At 48.8% G+C, this 15247-nt stretch overlaps 2 protein-coding genes across 6 annotated transcripts in view; one reads left to right on the top strand and one right to left on the bottom strand.

The window, feature by feature from the left end:
• Positions 1 to 323: 323 nt before the first annotated feature.
• ANAPC16 (anaphase promoting complex subunit 16) lies at positions 324 to 7269 on the bottom strand. 3 transcript variants are annotated; one of them, XM_030452774.1, is made up of 5 exons: positions 7109 to 7169; positions 6301 to 6483; positions 5237 to 5394; positions 2529 to 2603; positions 324 to 709 (listed from the first exon to the last, which is right to left on the bottom strand). In XM_030452774.1, exons 3-5 carry the CDS (start codon positions 5376 to 5378, stop codon positions 594 to 596), a joined length of 333 nt encoding a protein of 110 aa, XP_030308634.1. In that variant the 5' UTR covers positions 5379 to 5394; positions 6301 to 6483; positions 7109 to 7169; the 3' UTR covers positions 324 to 593. The 3 variants fall into 3 exon arrangements, with proteins under 3 accessions (XP_030308634.1, XP_008495891.2, XP_030308633.1); XM_008497669.2 differs by lacking the exon at positions 6301 to 6483 and having other exon boundaries at positions 7109 to 7269; XM_030452773.1 differs by lacking the exon at positions 7109 to 7169 and having other exon boundaries at positions 6301 to 6756.
• Positions 6885 to 15247, top strand: part of ASCC1 (activating signal cointegrator 1 complex subunit 1) — a 34859-nt gene continuing 26496 nt past the window's right edge. For 2 of the 3 annotated variants that reach the window (XM_030452767.1, XM_030452769.1), the window contains exons 1-5: positions 6885 to 6940; positions 8840 to 8964; positions 10165 to 10264; positions 11196 to 11293; positions 12757 to 12935. In XM_030452767.1, coding sequence (XP_030308627.1) covers positions 8853 to 8964; positions 10165 to 10264; positions 11196 to 11293; positions 12757 to 12935 — 489 coding nt within the window. In that variant the 5' untranslated portion in view covers positions 6885 to 6940; positions 8840 to 8852. Of the gene's footprint in view, positions 6941 to 7319; positions 7520 to 8839; positions 8965 to 10164; positions 10265 to 11195; positions 11294 to 12756; positions 12936 to 15247 lie in introns of those variants that run through there. The other variant, XM_030452768.1, reaches the window with a different exon arrangement.

Below are 15247 nucleotides of genomic sequence, written 5' to 3'. Positions count from 1 at the left end.
AGAGAACAGTGCTCTACCAGCACTTGCTGTGGTGACACAAGAGGAACAGCAACGGAGAGAAAACAACTTCAGCAATACACAAGGTACCCCTGGAGAAAGGGTCACCCTATGACCCCACAAACTGACTGGGGACAGTCCTCATTCTGTTCATCCCTCAAAACAGGTGTCAGGGCTGACAAGAATTTTTGGCAGATCATTGTGCCTCTGTTCTCCCACTGCCCAGTCCTCCAGCAATGTGCCAGACAGGCCAGGCTGAGTTACTGGGCTGCTCTCCCCATCACCACACTCTTAAGTCTTCCCACCTTCCCACCTTCCCACTTCCCACCTCACAAAAAGGTGATTCTCAGAGTTCTGTAAAACTGATCCTACCTTACAGAAACCCAGCCCTGCCAACTGTAACGCCACAGGTGATTTTAAAAATCCTGTCATTTCCACTTACTGGCAGCTTTACTTAGGAAAAAAACAACAAAATACCCAAAAAGGCCCACTCCTGCAGGTACAGCTGTCAGCATCCTGATAAATGGGGGGGATGTTTTGAAACCAGGCCAGAAATGTTTTTCTTCTGCTCCCTGACAGCAGCAATCCAGACATGCTCAGCCTGAGGAGGGAGTGAATCCCAGGAGCTGCTCGATGGGCTTGTACCTCCACTCGTCTGCCTCCAGCTCTTCCACCAGACCAGCTAGTTTTTCCATCCGTGTGACTTGTTGATCTGTGAGAAGTTCAAAGGTAACTGTGTGGTTTGCAATGACAGCGCAATTAAACCTTTCAATTACATGCAAATTCCCAGCTGTCAACAGGGAACAGAGTAGAATAAAACCCACTGTGCTGATTTGAATATAAGCCCACTCCACACGATGCCCTGTGCAAATGGCAAGACCTCACCAGATCTCAGGAGAAAGCAGGGACAGGCTTTTCCACCTCATCCAGTGCTGAATGAGTATTTACCCATCCCTGCCCGTGCTGTGTAAATTCAAGTCCTAACAGGGAAGCATGAGGCTGATTAATGTAAGGGGGTGAAAACAGGATGAAACTCATTTCTTTAGCATAAATATTTATAGTGCAGAAGAACAGAGAAATTCAGAGCGAGCTCGGTCAGCCCACGGTACTGCTGGGCGCAGCTTGAGCTTGATTTTCACAAAGGTCCTTCAAGGACCTGGCTGGAGCAGAAAGGCTCTTGTGATCTGAGCAGGCTAAGGACACCAAGGTTTCCTCTGAGAGATGGGTGGCCTCCCTGGGGACTCCCAGGACTACTTGTTCCCCTCAGCTTTACTGAAAAGTGGTGTGTTGGGCAGGCAGGCTCCTTTTTCAATTAAACTAGCTGGGGTGGTAGAGAGATGGGAACAGCCCTTGGCTCCACCAGAAGTTCAACAGTGCAGCTGCTTCTTAAAACCCAGTATGAGCTGATTTACTGCAAGAGGTGGGACATAAAACGTGCAAGATTTATGCTGACTGGAGCAGTGGGTGCTTTTAAAGAGAGGGACTGTTCTCACTCCACCTCCTGCAACGGAGTGCTTTTGGGAACTGTTAAACAAACAAGCCAAAAACTGACGACCTCAATTTTTTTTTTCCAGCTTTCTCCCTTTCTTACAGGGAGGTAACTTGTGCTCCATAAACCAGCTTAAACATCTGTTGCTGATCAGGGTGCCAATCCGTGCAGCAAACACTGGCTGCTCCAGTCCCACTAGCTGTGGAAACAATGGTTCTGAAATTCAGCTTTGCTTTTCGGTTCAGAAATAGAGGATAACAGCCCTGCAAGCTGCTGCATGCCCCCAGACCTCCTCCTGCCAACCCTCACTGACTGACAACAGGAAACCTCTCTGGTCTGAGACAACACATGGAAGCAGCCATTCTAGCTGACGAGAGGTGGGGACCAGAAAGGATGTGACCCTCAAGCAGCAGAAAGGATCTGGTGCTGAGCTCTGCCCAGTGTCTGGAGAGCACACACAAGCTACTGTGCAGTCAAGCCCATTGTTCAGCTCCAGGCACCTGGGAGGCAGGGGAAGGCCCCGGGAGGGAAGCAGAAGTTCAAACAAGATGCAAGGCTCTTTCCTGGGGAGGCAGGGAGCAGTCAGCACTCTGTGCCACGCACCTGCATGTCCATCTCCTGAGCACCTCTGGAGACTTGGCTTGACCCTGCCAGTGTCACCAGGGCTCAGCAGAGAAACAAAGGTGGAATCAAGTGTCTCTGCTTGAGGCCAGAGAGCCAGTCATTGCTGGGCCAAGATCAGAGCGTGGGCGTTTCCTGCCTGTAACCTCCTCTCCTGGCCTCACCTCTGGTGAGGGCAGCGCACAGCACACAGGGATGGAAAAACAAGCTTCAGAAGGTGCAGTCTGTTCCCACCCAGGCTGTGTGGGTTCCTGGTGCTTTGCATAGGGCTTGCAATAGGACTCTGATGGTGGCCTGACTTAGCGTGAATTCGCCAACTTAAAAGGCACCTCTTTTTTTTATTGTGGTTGGCACCCGGGAACATGTCAGCTTTTTCTCTGTGCTGCCCTGCCATCTTCCCCCTTCAACACGCAGTGCTTACCATGTTTCACTTGCTTTAATGTAGAAGCCACCTGATAGCTGAAGACAGACTCACAAAGGAATCTTTCAGAGCCATCTGTAAACAGAAAAATGAAGGGGGTTTAATCTGAGTTTTAAGACTGAGCAGCCTTAACTGAGTGTCACTGACCTTGTATTTTTACAGTTGAGGTGTGGGTTTCTCCACATGTCTCATTCTGACACTCACCCCTGCACCCAGCACTTGGGTTTTTGAACTGTGTGCTCAAATCTTGAGTAGGGCTTCAGCTGGCTCCCAGTGCCACCAGGAATGGCCATGCTACCTGGGAGACATCCCAGCTGATACCCAGTCACATTGCCTTGCCAAGCAATTTTAGTCCATTTTAAATAGAAGGTAAGCTAAGGCAGTATTATTACATCCATCTGGATTTATCTGTGTGCACAGATTACAGAATCACAGAATCAGCCAGGTTGGAAAGGACCTCTGAGATCATCTTACCCCACTTCTGCTGTGGTTCCCAGACTATGGCACTGAGTGCCACATTCAGTCTCTCCTTTAAAACCTCCAGGGACAGAGAATCCAGCACCTCCCTGGACAGCCCATTCCAATGCCTGATCACCCTCTCTGTAAAGAATTTCTCCCCAATATTCAACCCAAACCTCCCCTGGCAGAGCTTAAGTCCATGCCCTCTTGTCTTACTGATGGCTGCCTGGGAGAAGAGACCAACCCCCCCCGGCTCCAACCTCCTTTCAGGGAGCTGTAGAGAGTGATGAGGTCTCCTCTGAGCCTCCTCTTCTCCAGCCTGAACACCCCCAGCTCCCTCAGCCCTTCCTCACAGGACTTGTGCTGGATCGCTTCACAGCCTCCTTGCTCTTCTCCGGACCTGCTCCAGCACCTCAATCTCCTTCCTGAACTGAGGGGCCCAGAACTGGACACAGTACTCGAGGTGTGGCCTCACCAGGGCTGAGTACAGAGGAAGAATCCCTTTCCTGGACCTGCTGCCCACACTGTTCCTGATCCAGGCCAGGATGCCATTGGCCTTCTTGGCTACCTGGGCACACTGTTGGCTCATGTTCAGCTTCCTGTCAATCCAGACTCCCAGGTCCCTTTCTGCCTGGCTGCTCTCCAGCCACTATTATACTCCTTTCTCTAAAAAATTAAAGTCCTCAAAACCTGAGGGTTTATTTAAAAACAAGTAATATAGTTAAAATAACAATAAAAATCCATCAGTTAGTGGGAAGTTTTGAAGAGGAAACTGGTGTACAGCCACCTCACTAGCACTTGCCTGATAGAAGAATGGGTTATCACCTTTTATCTCAGAAATTTAAATGCTAACCTAAAACTTCATGTGACAGGGACAGTGTTTAGTTGTTCCTGTGACCCAGGAAAGACAAACTTTTGTGTTACAGATAGCCAGGTCAGCCCGGAGCAAAGTCAAGTAAAAGCTCCATGCTGTAAAGACAAGGAAGAGAAGCAATTTCAAAGACTTAAGGGTAGAAACAAGATGCCTGGAAAATCTCATCCCAAGTTGAACCCCATGTAGGAGGGAAGATTTTGAGTTTTGCCATGCATCAGAGCATCCTTTTGCAAGATGCTAAATGCTGTGTTGGTGCTGCCCCACACTGTTTCCAAACAAACCCTTCCCTCTCCAGCTCTGACTCTCCAGCCTGGCTGTCCTTGCTCCTCCCTTCTCTCGGGAGAAACAGTTGTCTGTCTTGTTGTTAACACAAAATGTTTCATTATTTTAATTTGTTTGGAGGCCTCGTTAAGTTCTATGAGCAAGCCTTTAGTCATAATTACTTCAATAGACTGGCATATGGGCTCTGGTGTGTAATAAAAACAGTCCTTGAACGCAGTAGTGATCAGTCCCCAGCTGCCCTGTGCTGCCCTGTCTGCCTCCACTGGAGCTGCAGGGCTCCCCCAGTGAACTTCAGGCTCATGTCAAATGAGCAGTGTGGTGCCACAGAAAGTTTAAGAGGAGCAGGCAGACAGAAAAACCTTGGCTTAACCCTGTCCTCTGGAGGATCTGCACTTCCTCCCCCACCCAGCGCAGGGACGTGCAGTGGTGACAGCAGCGATGTGCCCGGGTCCTCCTGCAGGCAACACTGACCAAGATGCAGTGCTGGATCAGAGCCCTGACCCTCTCCAGGGGGCCCAGGAGAAATGCTCAAGAGTGAGCCCAAAAGGAGAACGTGCTCAGGGCTGAAGGATTAACAGAGAGGTCTAGTTCTGATTTATCCTCTCAGAGACCTTTGCAGCGAGGTTTTAACTTCAGTAAAGGGCAAAAGCAAGCCTTGTATTTCCTGGCCAGCAGGGATACAAGCTGCCTCCTGTTCTAAGATAGTCAAATCCAATCCCAGAATGTGTTTTGCCAAGAAAAATACTCCTGCCTCAGCTATCTGTACAGTAATTCCTGCCCGACATCAAAGGATTAGCTAACAATAAGCAATTAACACCATCATGACCCCTTTCAAGTAGATCCCCTCCTTGTCTGAAGTGTTCTCATAGAGCTAAAAAACAGGTGATGGCCAGAAAAATCTCTTCCTTGTGGACAAATGGTGGGAGAGCTGGGGCTCCTTGGGATGTATCTGAACTGTGGCACTTCTTTTCTCCCTCCAGCTTTTGTCAGCTGAAGTCTGAAAACACAGCTGGGTGCCACTCTCAGCAGCTCCCTTGCAGGGGCTGCCAGCACAGCAGGAGGAGCAGGGAAGGAAAAGTGCAGGAGCAATCACCTTCCAGCATCTCCCCGGCTCCTTTGGGGTATGTGAAGAGGGCTTTTCGGGGGGGTGCCAGGTCTGAAACACTGAACCCTGACCCCGTTACAGAGCTGCCGCTGACTCCGCCGGCTGAAGAGGATGAGGAAGAAGCTGCCATTTCACCCCGTCCCAGCCTGGAAGAAGAAAAAAGAAGTAAAGCTGAATTAGGAAGGTTGTCTCGGGAGTTTCCCAGGGCACGAAGCCAGCAACCATGCGTGGATCTGACGGCAGAGGAAGGTGGTGAGGTGCAGGAAGAGCCACCAAGCACAGCTCTCAGCTGCCGCCCCTGCTCCACGGCCTCTCGGCCTCGCAGTGCTGGGTGGCTCGGGGCTGCCCTGCTCACACGGGAGATGCTGCCAGCACCCAGGGAGGGACAGGTGCATGTAGCTGTCACACCACATGGTGGCACCCAGAACCTGAAGGTAACCCCTGTCTGACCCCTTGGACAAGGGGGCCTGGGAATTCAGCTGGAGCGTGTGTAAAAATAACCTGGCACAGGCCACTGGCCTGAATTCCCTGGCCTTCAGCTGCCTGGCACTCTTCCCACGCCCCAGGGTCATAAAAAGATTTTTTTTTTTTTTTTCCTTTTCTTTGCCTTGTTTCCAGGAGCACAAACATGGAAAAAGACCTACTGCCTCATAAAACCTGGAAGCCTGCAGGACTGCCAGTTCCAGCAATGCATCCTGCTGAAGCCACGCTGTGTTCACAGCAACTGCTCTCTGCATCACTCCAGATGGGCTTTTGCTTTTAAAACATTGAATTTGACCTAAATAAATGATGGCTGAGTGTCCATCTGTCTATATACCACAATCCTGGTTGCCTCTTGCATACCCTCTTCTCAGCCATGGCTTTAAGAGGTATTTGCTGTATGTTTGTCATGATGGAGTACTTAAAACTCGTCACATACCTCTCTGATAGTAAAACCTTTTAACTTGTAATCAACAGCACTTGCTGCTCCCTCCAAACCACTTATAAAGCATTTCCCAGTTATCCCGCACATGTGATTAATTTCTATTACTTTACCTATTTGATACACTTACCCAGATTCTTGAGGCTAGGCCTTTAGAAAGCACCCAAGGCTTTAACAGAGAAAATGGGGTTTTAAAAGGCAAAAACAAATCACCAGGATTTGTTCAGTTAGTTGTCTCTGTTAAGCTCAGGGTTGTTTACTGTGATACGATACAAAACAGCGCTGCAGCTCACAGCAGGCTGGGGCTTACGGCCTGTGAGGGGAAATGCCTGGATAAAACCCTGGATATGGCACCGGCACCAGCACCAGCACCTCCCCCAACGAACCGGGACGTGCCCGGCGCCTCCCGCCCGCCCCTGGGGGAAGAGACGTGAAGGGTTTACGCTGAAATGGTGCCGGCCGGGGCTCGCAAGCCCAGCGGCAACGCAGCTAGAGACGCAGGATGCCTTTTGAAAGAGGCTGAGGCAAGCACAGAGGGAGGGGGCGACCATCCAGGCCGGGTCCCGTAACACCGGGACGGGCGGCACCGCCACCCCGAGCTGGGGAGCGGCTGCTGCACTGCGCATGCGCAACGGTGCCCCTGGCCCTCATAACCCCCCGCTACGGCCGCTGCCTCGAGAGCACCAAGGCGCATGCGCAGCTCTGTCCGCCCCAGGCCCCGCCCCTCCTGCCATGGCTCCTCCCCGGCTTCCGTAGCCAGCTGCTTCCCGGTAAGTGAGGCCTTCCCCCCCCGGCGCCAGCCTCTTTCCCCCGGTTCCTCCGCTCCCGCTCCGCCGAGTGTCCCTTCCCCTCCCGCTCCGCCCCGCCCCGCTCCCCTCCCATCCCATCCGCGATCCCCTCCCCGCTCCCATCCCCGCTCCGGCCCCTCCGGCCCTTACCTGGTCTCGCGGACGGCTTGGCGCAGGCGGCGCGCGTGATCGCGCTCGCGGTGCATGCTGGGCCGGGCTCGCGGCTGCGGCTTCGGCTTCTTCCAACTTCCGGCGGGGCCGCGGTTACCCATGGCAACGGCTGCGCTCTGCCGGGCCTGGCAGGGCCGCGGGTGGGACCGAGGGGTGCTCGCCGCTCCCGGGGCCTTCCTCAGGGCTGTAAACACAGCGGTGTCTTACGGGACAGGGTTCGGCCCTCGGCGCGGCCGGTGGCAGTGAAGGTGAGGCCAGCGTCTCCCGCGGGAGCCTGGGCCTAATCCTGCATCGCGATGCGGGCCTCGCAGTTTCACCTCAGCGCTCTTCGGGTAGAGGCCGGACTCCCTGTCACGCATTTCTTGTGCTGCTGCTACCGAGTGTGTAAAGGTCCTGTATCAAGAAATCGTGACACCAGCTTTGCAATTTAAAAAAGAAAAAAGGCTGAGTGGAAACAAACAAAGCCCCAACAGCAGTTTGGGGTTTTTTTCATTATTTCCCCTGTGCATAGTGCACATCTGCACTTCCCTGAACTACAACAGGAATGCCTTTCTGTTTTATTTAAACGTAAGTTGAGGTGGTTTGAAGTAATTTCAGAGGGCTTCAATTGAGGTGAAGTGCAGTAACCATCAGAACCTTATGTCACTCCATGAAATTCACCCAGGAAAGATTAATTTTCAGAGGCAAGCTTTTCATTTTTCCTCGTGGTTTTTGTTGTACCAGACAGGGAAGCTTCACAAAGATGTCTTTTGTTTGCTTTTTGTGGAGACATCTTCTGAGTAACAAATTTTTGTGTTAACAACATTAAGATAATCTGAGATACCCAACATTAACAGTATCATTGAACACAGAAATTTAAATACTGAAGGTGTGAAGTCTGTCAGGTGACTGCCAGTTCTTTCTTTTTATGCCATAAAATGCTTTTCACTGTAAAAAGTTTAACCTGATGCTCTGTGTTTCTTATTTAGTTTGGAATAATTCAGGGTCCTGCAAGACTTATGTGCATACACCTGCAGCTTCCCAGGGAGCTCTGAGCTGGAGGGCAGGAGGTGTAACCACTCACACCATCCCTCAGAGCACTTTGTTTCCCTTCCCCACCCACCTCCCCAGCAGATCTAGGGAACTGGGTTTGCTTTTGGCAAGCTCCTTAGGCCTTTGAGGGAAGAGTGGAGGGTGGCTGGTGTTTTGAGAGAGGTCAGTCTTGTAGGGGATTCCTTGTGAGAGGCTGAAGTCTCTTTGTTCTGAAGCAGTGGAGAATAACAAGGTGAGACTGCAGAGAGCTGTGTATGGTGCTGGAACAGCACACTGACTGAGGCTGCCCTGAGTTTTAGGGAAAACCTGTGAGTATTAGGGAAAGTGGTGATCAGTTGCTGACTGCACGGGCAAACCCCATGATGCTTCATTAAATATCTAATACTGCTTCAATTCCCCAGCTTTACTTGGTTGTACTTCACAAGGTGACAAAGAGTACTTGTAATTTCTCCTAAAATGAGTCTTCAAATGTGTGATGTAAGGCTTGAGAAAGTATTTCCTTTCTGAGATCTCCCCTGCATGCAGGAGGAGTTGCTGCTCTTTTGGAGGTACAGACTTTGCTCTTTGCTGAGCCCCTCAGAGCTCCCCTGATGCCTCTCACCCGTTATCCAGGAGGAAACCTCAGGATTTGCCTTTCCTTGTCCTGAGTTAACAAAGCTGCCTCTTGTTTTGCCTTAGGAGGAGGAGTGGGATGGATGTCCTGAGGCCCACCCTGATAAGGATTGGGGGACGAGTGTACAGGAAGAATCTCATCCGGGAGCAGGACAACCAGCATGAGGAGGAGGAGGAGGAGTTCTGTGCAGGTAAGGAGAGCTGCTCCAGGCAGGACTGTGCTACAGGTGAAGGCATCAACACGAGGGAGCTCTTGGTGGTCTCTCTGGTGTCTCCATGTGCTGCAGGACCTGCCTGTGCAGTGCAGTGAGGTGTTCAAGAGGGAGGAAGATTCTTTGTGTTGGTCCTTGAGGATCTCGCTGACCAGCAAGTGAATGGAATCCCTGTGACCTCGTGTAGTTTAGGTCACATGAACTAAATGACTCTCAGTTGTTTACTGGCTGTGAGAGATCTCCAGTAAAGAGGGAATAAAAGTGAGCTCCACAGTTCTGTTTCCCCCACGTTCCTGAAGTGCTTTTCTTTTTGGTGATTATTTGCAGATAAAGCAAGAATAGAAGCTGCTCACTAAAGATCTTCTGTCCTTGCAAGCTTGTCCCTTGAAGAACTGGCCTCTTACAATGTGGCTTTTGGAAGACATTCCCTATTTTTGGCACAAAATTCTTCCTGCTCTGATGTGTTTTATTTTATCTTGTCCATATGTTTGTTGTAGTTCTGCATGAGTTGTGAGCACAGAAAAGCTCAGCTGTTATTTCTCAAGTGGAAAAGGTTGTGGCCATCGTGCCCTGTTTCTCTGTTCCACCCTGCCTTTCAGTTGGTTCAACAGCTTTAACAAGCTGCTTGGCACCTAAATTAATCCCTGCATGTGTTGGAGAGGAGGTAGAAACCATGACATGGCTTTCTGGAGGTCATGTTTGGTCCTCACAGACCTGACTGGACTGCCCCTGGGTGGAAGGTGCAGCTCTTCCTCCATGCCAAAGGTGTGAGAAGTTCTGTTTCATACAAAGCTCTGCTGGAACCTTTGAACCAAAACTATCCTCAGCTTTTATTGGTATTCTTTTGTGACTCTAGATTCCTGCCTAGGTCACTGAAAGGGATTCCACCCTGCCAGGAGAAGAGACCATTCCCAGTGGGTCATTGCACCACTTCCAGCTGTAACCTGGGCTGTAGCTACACCTTTCCTACACCCCCCATCTCAGCACATATAGAAACAGTCATTGTATTTTCCAGAGCTGGTAGTAGGGTGAGATAAAAAGCAGTGAGCTGCAACAGAGAGGAGTCCATTTCTTCCTTTATTTAACCTTGGGAGATGGTATCTGTCAGACTCTTGTCCTACATAAAGCAGTGCCAGACTCTACAGGGTTTTTACAAGGTCTGGTGTTTTTTTCATGTAGGCCCCACTGACTGTGCAGATGAACCCTGTGATGCCTTTGTGGTGGAAGAGACTGAGAGAGGCTTCCAGTGCAGAGTGGAGGTTCCCAGCCCATTATACAAGTGAGCCTGCATGTTTCTGGTTTATTTGAGTCACTGCTGGGAAGCAGTTGAGTGCAGAATATATATCTTTTGAGGTCAGATTAAGTGCTGGATCTCGGAAACATATTCTGTTTTGTGGTTGTGGATTTTAGCATTTGGGAGGGGAAAATTGGCAGTGCTTTCTTGGTGCAGTTGTGCTGTGCTTGACTTCCCTGTGACAGTGACAGCAGGTGGTGCTTTCTTGCTGGCAGGGGAGTTTTTGAGCATCTCTCCCCTTGAACATGAAAGCTCCAGAGAGGGTGGTAGAAGGGGAGGAAGAACTTGGGGGAGCAGCCTGGCAGGGAGAGTTTGTTAAAGCCTGGAGAGGAAACACACTGTTGACCATGGAACTGACTATTGACTCCAGTCTGGTGTTTGCTGGGGAGCCTGTAGTGTTCAAAGCTTTATCTGGATGTTTTTGACAGTTTTATTGATTGAATAAAAATTTCAGTATTCTGGTATTTTCAGTAATTTCAGTATTTTTTACTGAAATACTGGGAAGGAAAAGTGTTCTGGTTTTGTATTTGGATGCTGGCAAATGGCTACTGTGGGAAAAACAAAAAGCAGAAAAGGAGGGGGAAAAAAGAGAACCCAACTGACGAGCAAGCAGTGGCAGAGCTGTAATGGAGCCCCTGACTTATTTTAGCTTTAGGCAGTTGTGAGCCACAGCTCAGCATCATCCCATGGTCCTGGGCTGGTCACATGCACAGTCCTGGGAGAAGCCTCTGTGCCTGGACCTGGTTCTGCCCAAGGAGCTGAGTGTGTGCATCCCTCTGACATGGATATCTTGAGTCTGGAGCCAGCTCAGAGCCTGGCTCACTGTGGCAGGGCTCATCTGCTGGCTGGAGCTGCATGATGGGGAGCAGCCCAGCAGCACTGTGGGGGGGACTCTCTGGCACTTTTCTGCCTTCAGGTACATCATTGGGAAGAAAGGGGAAACCAAGAAGAGGCTAGAAACAGAGACTCGAACCTCCATCAGCATTCCCAAGCCTGGAATTGAAGGAGAAATTGGTAAGTTTAACATGCATAAAATTGGTCTTCTGTCATTGGCTCATGCACAGGCACGATTTGAGAGGTGGTGGTGGGGACAGGAAGTGTTTTCCCTTTAATTCCTGCCCCTGACGTGGCATTGATTCACTTTATGGCCTTGAAAAAATCACTTCACTTTTCTCCAGAGTTTATTTCCCCTATCTGTAAGTCCTTATAACGTGGTATAAGGGTTTTTTGGAGTAAAACTCAAAAAAGTGTATTTTAAGGCTATGAATAGTCTCTCTGAAAGCACTTCTGGTCCTTAAATGACTGGTTTGAGAATCACAGATTTGGACCTGAGTATGCTTTGTTTTATGTACTGCCATTTACATTAATAAGAAACTGTAATATACATCCAGAAAAGAGGTACTTTGTTGTATGTTTATGCATGAAATAAACTTCAATATCTGCTTTAATATGAGAAGCCTTTTGATGATATTGCTGCCTTTCTGGTGTTACTTGATCCCAATAGAGCAGGCTTTTGTATGCCATATGCTCCTTCTCATCACTTCCAGTGACTTAAAAAGAAAAGAGGCATTGCTCCTAAGGGCTGTCCTGCACAGGTTTCTGCTTGAGTGGATCTCCAGTGTGCCTCTTATGGATAATTGGTGATAATTAGCAGGGTGTACAGTTAATGTTTGTAACAGAGCTGTAAGGAGTGAGTGAGTGAGTGAGCGAGTTAGTGAGTGAGTGAGTGAGTGAGTGAGTGATGGGGACATCCACCCGTGGTGCTGCAGAGAGACATGGCAGCACTTCTCAAGAAGTGGGTCTTGACTCCTTCCTGAGAGCTGTGAAGGACTATCAGGAAGGCTGAGAGATATTGAAAACATGTAATAATAGGAAGCCAAGAAAATTTTTGCTTCTGGCAGTTCTTCCCTTTCAAGCTCAAGTGTTCTCTGCTTGGTGCCTTGAAGTGCACGAACAAATGATATAGGCTGTCTTGATCTCTGAGAGGTTTTCTTTTCTTTTTCACTTTTACTGTCTTTATGGAAACTTGAAATAGTGCTCCAGAAATCTGAAGAGCCACTGAAGTGATAAACTCTTAGTTATTGTTTTGTAGGCACTCAGAGCTGGCTGACTTGAGAGCAGAAGGGTACTTTTGATGGCATCCTCTGTCTTTACAGAGGAAAGCATAGTCATGTCAGGCATTTTAAGTTGAGTGGAGATTTCTCCACGCACAGTTGGGGGTTTCAGTTCCTGTTGCTTCTTTAGTGAGCCCAGAGCCAACACTGCAGAGGTGCTGCTGTGCAGGTTTTTCTTATTACCTCCCGACATCATCTGGGTGGAGTATTCTTACCTTCACAGTGTCCCCCAATATTGATATTTTAAAAGTGCATGGGTAAATATAATGTAAAATTATGATCAGTTCAGTTAGGGTTTTTTTTTTTGTGTGGGCATCAGTAGCTCCAGGGGAACCAGACAGATGCAGTTTCCTTTCCTTGCAGTGATCACAGGGCAGCATCGCAGCGGCGTCATCTCTGCCCGCACGCGGATCGATGTTCTCCTGGAGAGCTTCCGTAAGAAGCAGCCCTTCACACACTTCCTGTCCTTTGCCCTCAACCAGCCCACCATCCAGGAGAAGTTCCTGCAGTTCAAGGAGGAAGTGTTAGAGAAATGCTCAAAGGTAAGGACCCACGTGAGAATTAAAGCCAAGCAGCAGCTCGTTGGCAGAGTGCCATTTCATTTGTCAAGGTAGCTTTTTGGTGTTTACCTCAAAGACCTTATTCTATTCTGTTTCTTAGGAATGTATTTTTAACAGGCCTTTTACTTAAGTTGGCAGATATGCTGTGAAATTCTTGAGTGCTATGGTGAAATCTTCTAGAAAGTGGAAGACCTTACTTAGTAAATTGTTAGTAAAATATTTTGTTCTCCTTAGAGATTTTCCTAGGGGGGAGGATATTTAAAATTTGAAAGAGGGTTGGGTTTTTTTGGTGGGTTTGTTTGGTTTTTTTTATATTAGCTGGAAAGCCACTAAATAATAGAGTGGACCTTTTTACATTTTATACAATTTCCACATAACTATGAAATCAGGTAGGGGTTCACGAGTGTGCTGCTGCTGCTTCCATTTCACTTTTCTTTTGGTTACTGACAGTGAAGGGAGATGGGTGTCATAACTGGAGCTGAGCAAGAAATGCCTTGGTAGCTCACACTGTCCTGCAGATGTAATCACTTCCCTTCATCCCCATCAAACTCTGTGCTGACAGTTTCTCCTCCCTACCTTCAGACCTGACGCTGAGCAGCAGGAAATGGTTAGGCACTGGGAAATGAGGAACAGAATGAAGTGAAAGCTGTGTGTTTCTGGGTTTATTTCAGTGTGCTTCTAGTTTGGCAGAAGTGGTGTGTCAGCTCAGAGGGCTGGGCTGAGGAGAGGGAGTGGTGTTATTAAAGTGCCATGTCCTCTGGGTACTGGGAGGACATCTCTAGGCAAAAGATAAGAGTTCCTCTTGATTGCATACACATAGCAGGGTTTTGTGGACTGATGCTATTACCTTCATGTCCATCACTTCTGCTTGTGCCTTTTAAAGGGGAAAATACAATCTTGTAGATGGGACAGCTGAAGAAATTTAGTTTTCTACATCTTCATGCTGTGGATGTGAATGATCTGCAGTTTGGGGAAATCAGAGTTCTTGCTTGAGTGTTCCTGGTCACTTGCATGTCAGTTGTCTCTGTGAGCAGAACTGATCTGGCTTTGCAGTCTTGTCTTTCTTGGCAGTTCTGATACATGTCCCTTGTCTCCACCCAGCAGCCTATTTTGATGATAGGAGTTTTCTATCACTCAGGTTTCCACCTGATGTTAAATGCAACTGAAATGGACCAGCAGATCCAGGGATTAGCAATGCCATGAGCCTCTTAGGGCTAGGAGGGGATATCACTGCCTCCATTGTCTGTCCCCATTAGCCAGCAGCAGGTACCTTATTAAGGCTCACCTTTACTAAAAAAAGCCCTGAATCCAGGGGCATACAAACATTAGCTTGAGATGGAGGCTGGATGGAGAGTGCTGGACCATGGGCTGTTATCAGTGGTGGTCTGGCTCCCTCTGTTGGTTTTTAGTTCCCGTCCTTGTGTAGGGACACACCACAGTTAGAGGCAGATGCTTTCAGTGTCTCATCTCAACGATGTCACCTTTTATCCATCTTTGCAGTAAATGCTGCTGGCTGTGTTCTCATCCTGTGTTTTTTATTCCTGCAACACTCTGTCCTTACACAGGACTTCCTCTTGTAGAGGACTCACTTTTCCTGCTTGCTGCTTCAGTCACATCTCTGCAGCCCTCCATAGGTCATGGTAACACTGCTCAGTACCCCCTGGAGGGCCCGAAAGGTTCCCAGTACTGCTTACATCAGCTCCAGAGTTGCCATTTTTAGTTTGAAATGTGTAATTCAGTCAGTGGCAGGTACCTGGGGGTTTGCATGTGGTAGCCCAGGAATACACAGTGCTTTGTTTTTCTGCCTTTCTTCTCCTGGTATTAGCAAAAAGGCTTCTAAGATATATTGGTGTCTGTTAGTTGGAGGAGTGTGTTGCAGCCCCGTGTGTCTCTCCATCACTCCACCAGCCAGTAATGCCACTCTAACACCACTTTATCTCACAGCAGGGTCTGCTACAAAGCACATCACTAATGAAAAACAGTAATTCGAAATGCTGCCTTGCAGGGCAATTAGGGTGCTCACAGATTCGTCCAAAGTAACAGGATTTCTCAGGATACTTGGAGAAACTGGAATAGGTTTCAGCGATAGAAACAAGGCACTTTGCTTCCTGTTGAAATTTGCTGGTGTGAAACGTAGAATTAGGTGGACTCTGGTCTTTGAGTGAAGCTCAGCAATAATGGTAAGGAAGGGAAAGGAGCAGGTGTGTGTGTGAGGATTTCTTCTGGCCATTGAACATTTGCGAGGGACTGTGTTTCTCTCTGAAGCAGTTACCATGACAACTATTCATTTATAT

The sequence above is a fragment of the Calypte anna genome, chromosome 6 (assembly GCF_003957555.1).
Source record: "Calypte anna isolate BGI_N300 chromosome 6, bCalAnn1_v1.p, whole genome shotgun sequence".
NCBI lineage: Eukaryota > Metazoa > Chordata > Aves > Apodiformes > Trochilidae > Calypte > Calypte anna.
This window is presented reverse-complemented; position numbering and strand designations above follow the sequence as displayed.

What these genes read in the sequence shown, in the direction of transcription:
- ANAPC16 (XM_008497669.2), bottom strand. Translation starts at nt 7,230, where the DNA reads ATGGGTAACCGCGGCCCCGCCGGAAGTTGGAAGAAGCCGAAGCCGCAG. An exon ending in CAAGCCGTCCGCGAGACCAG is followed by an intron (nt 5,395 to 7,108) that starts GTAAGGGCCGGA and finishes TTCTTCTTCCAG; the next exon opens with GCTGGGACGGGGTGAAATGG. An exon ending in ATTAAAGCAAGTGAAACATG is followed by an intron (nt 710 to 2,528) that starts GTAAGCACTGCG and finishes AACTTCTCACAG; the next exon opens with ATCAACAAGTCACACGGATG.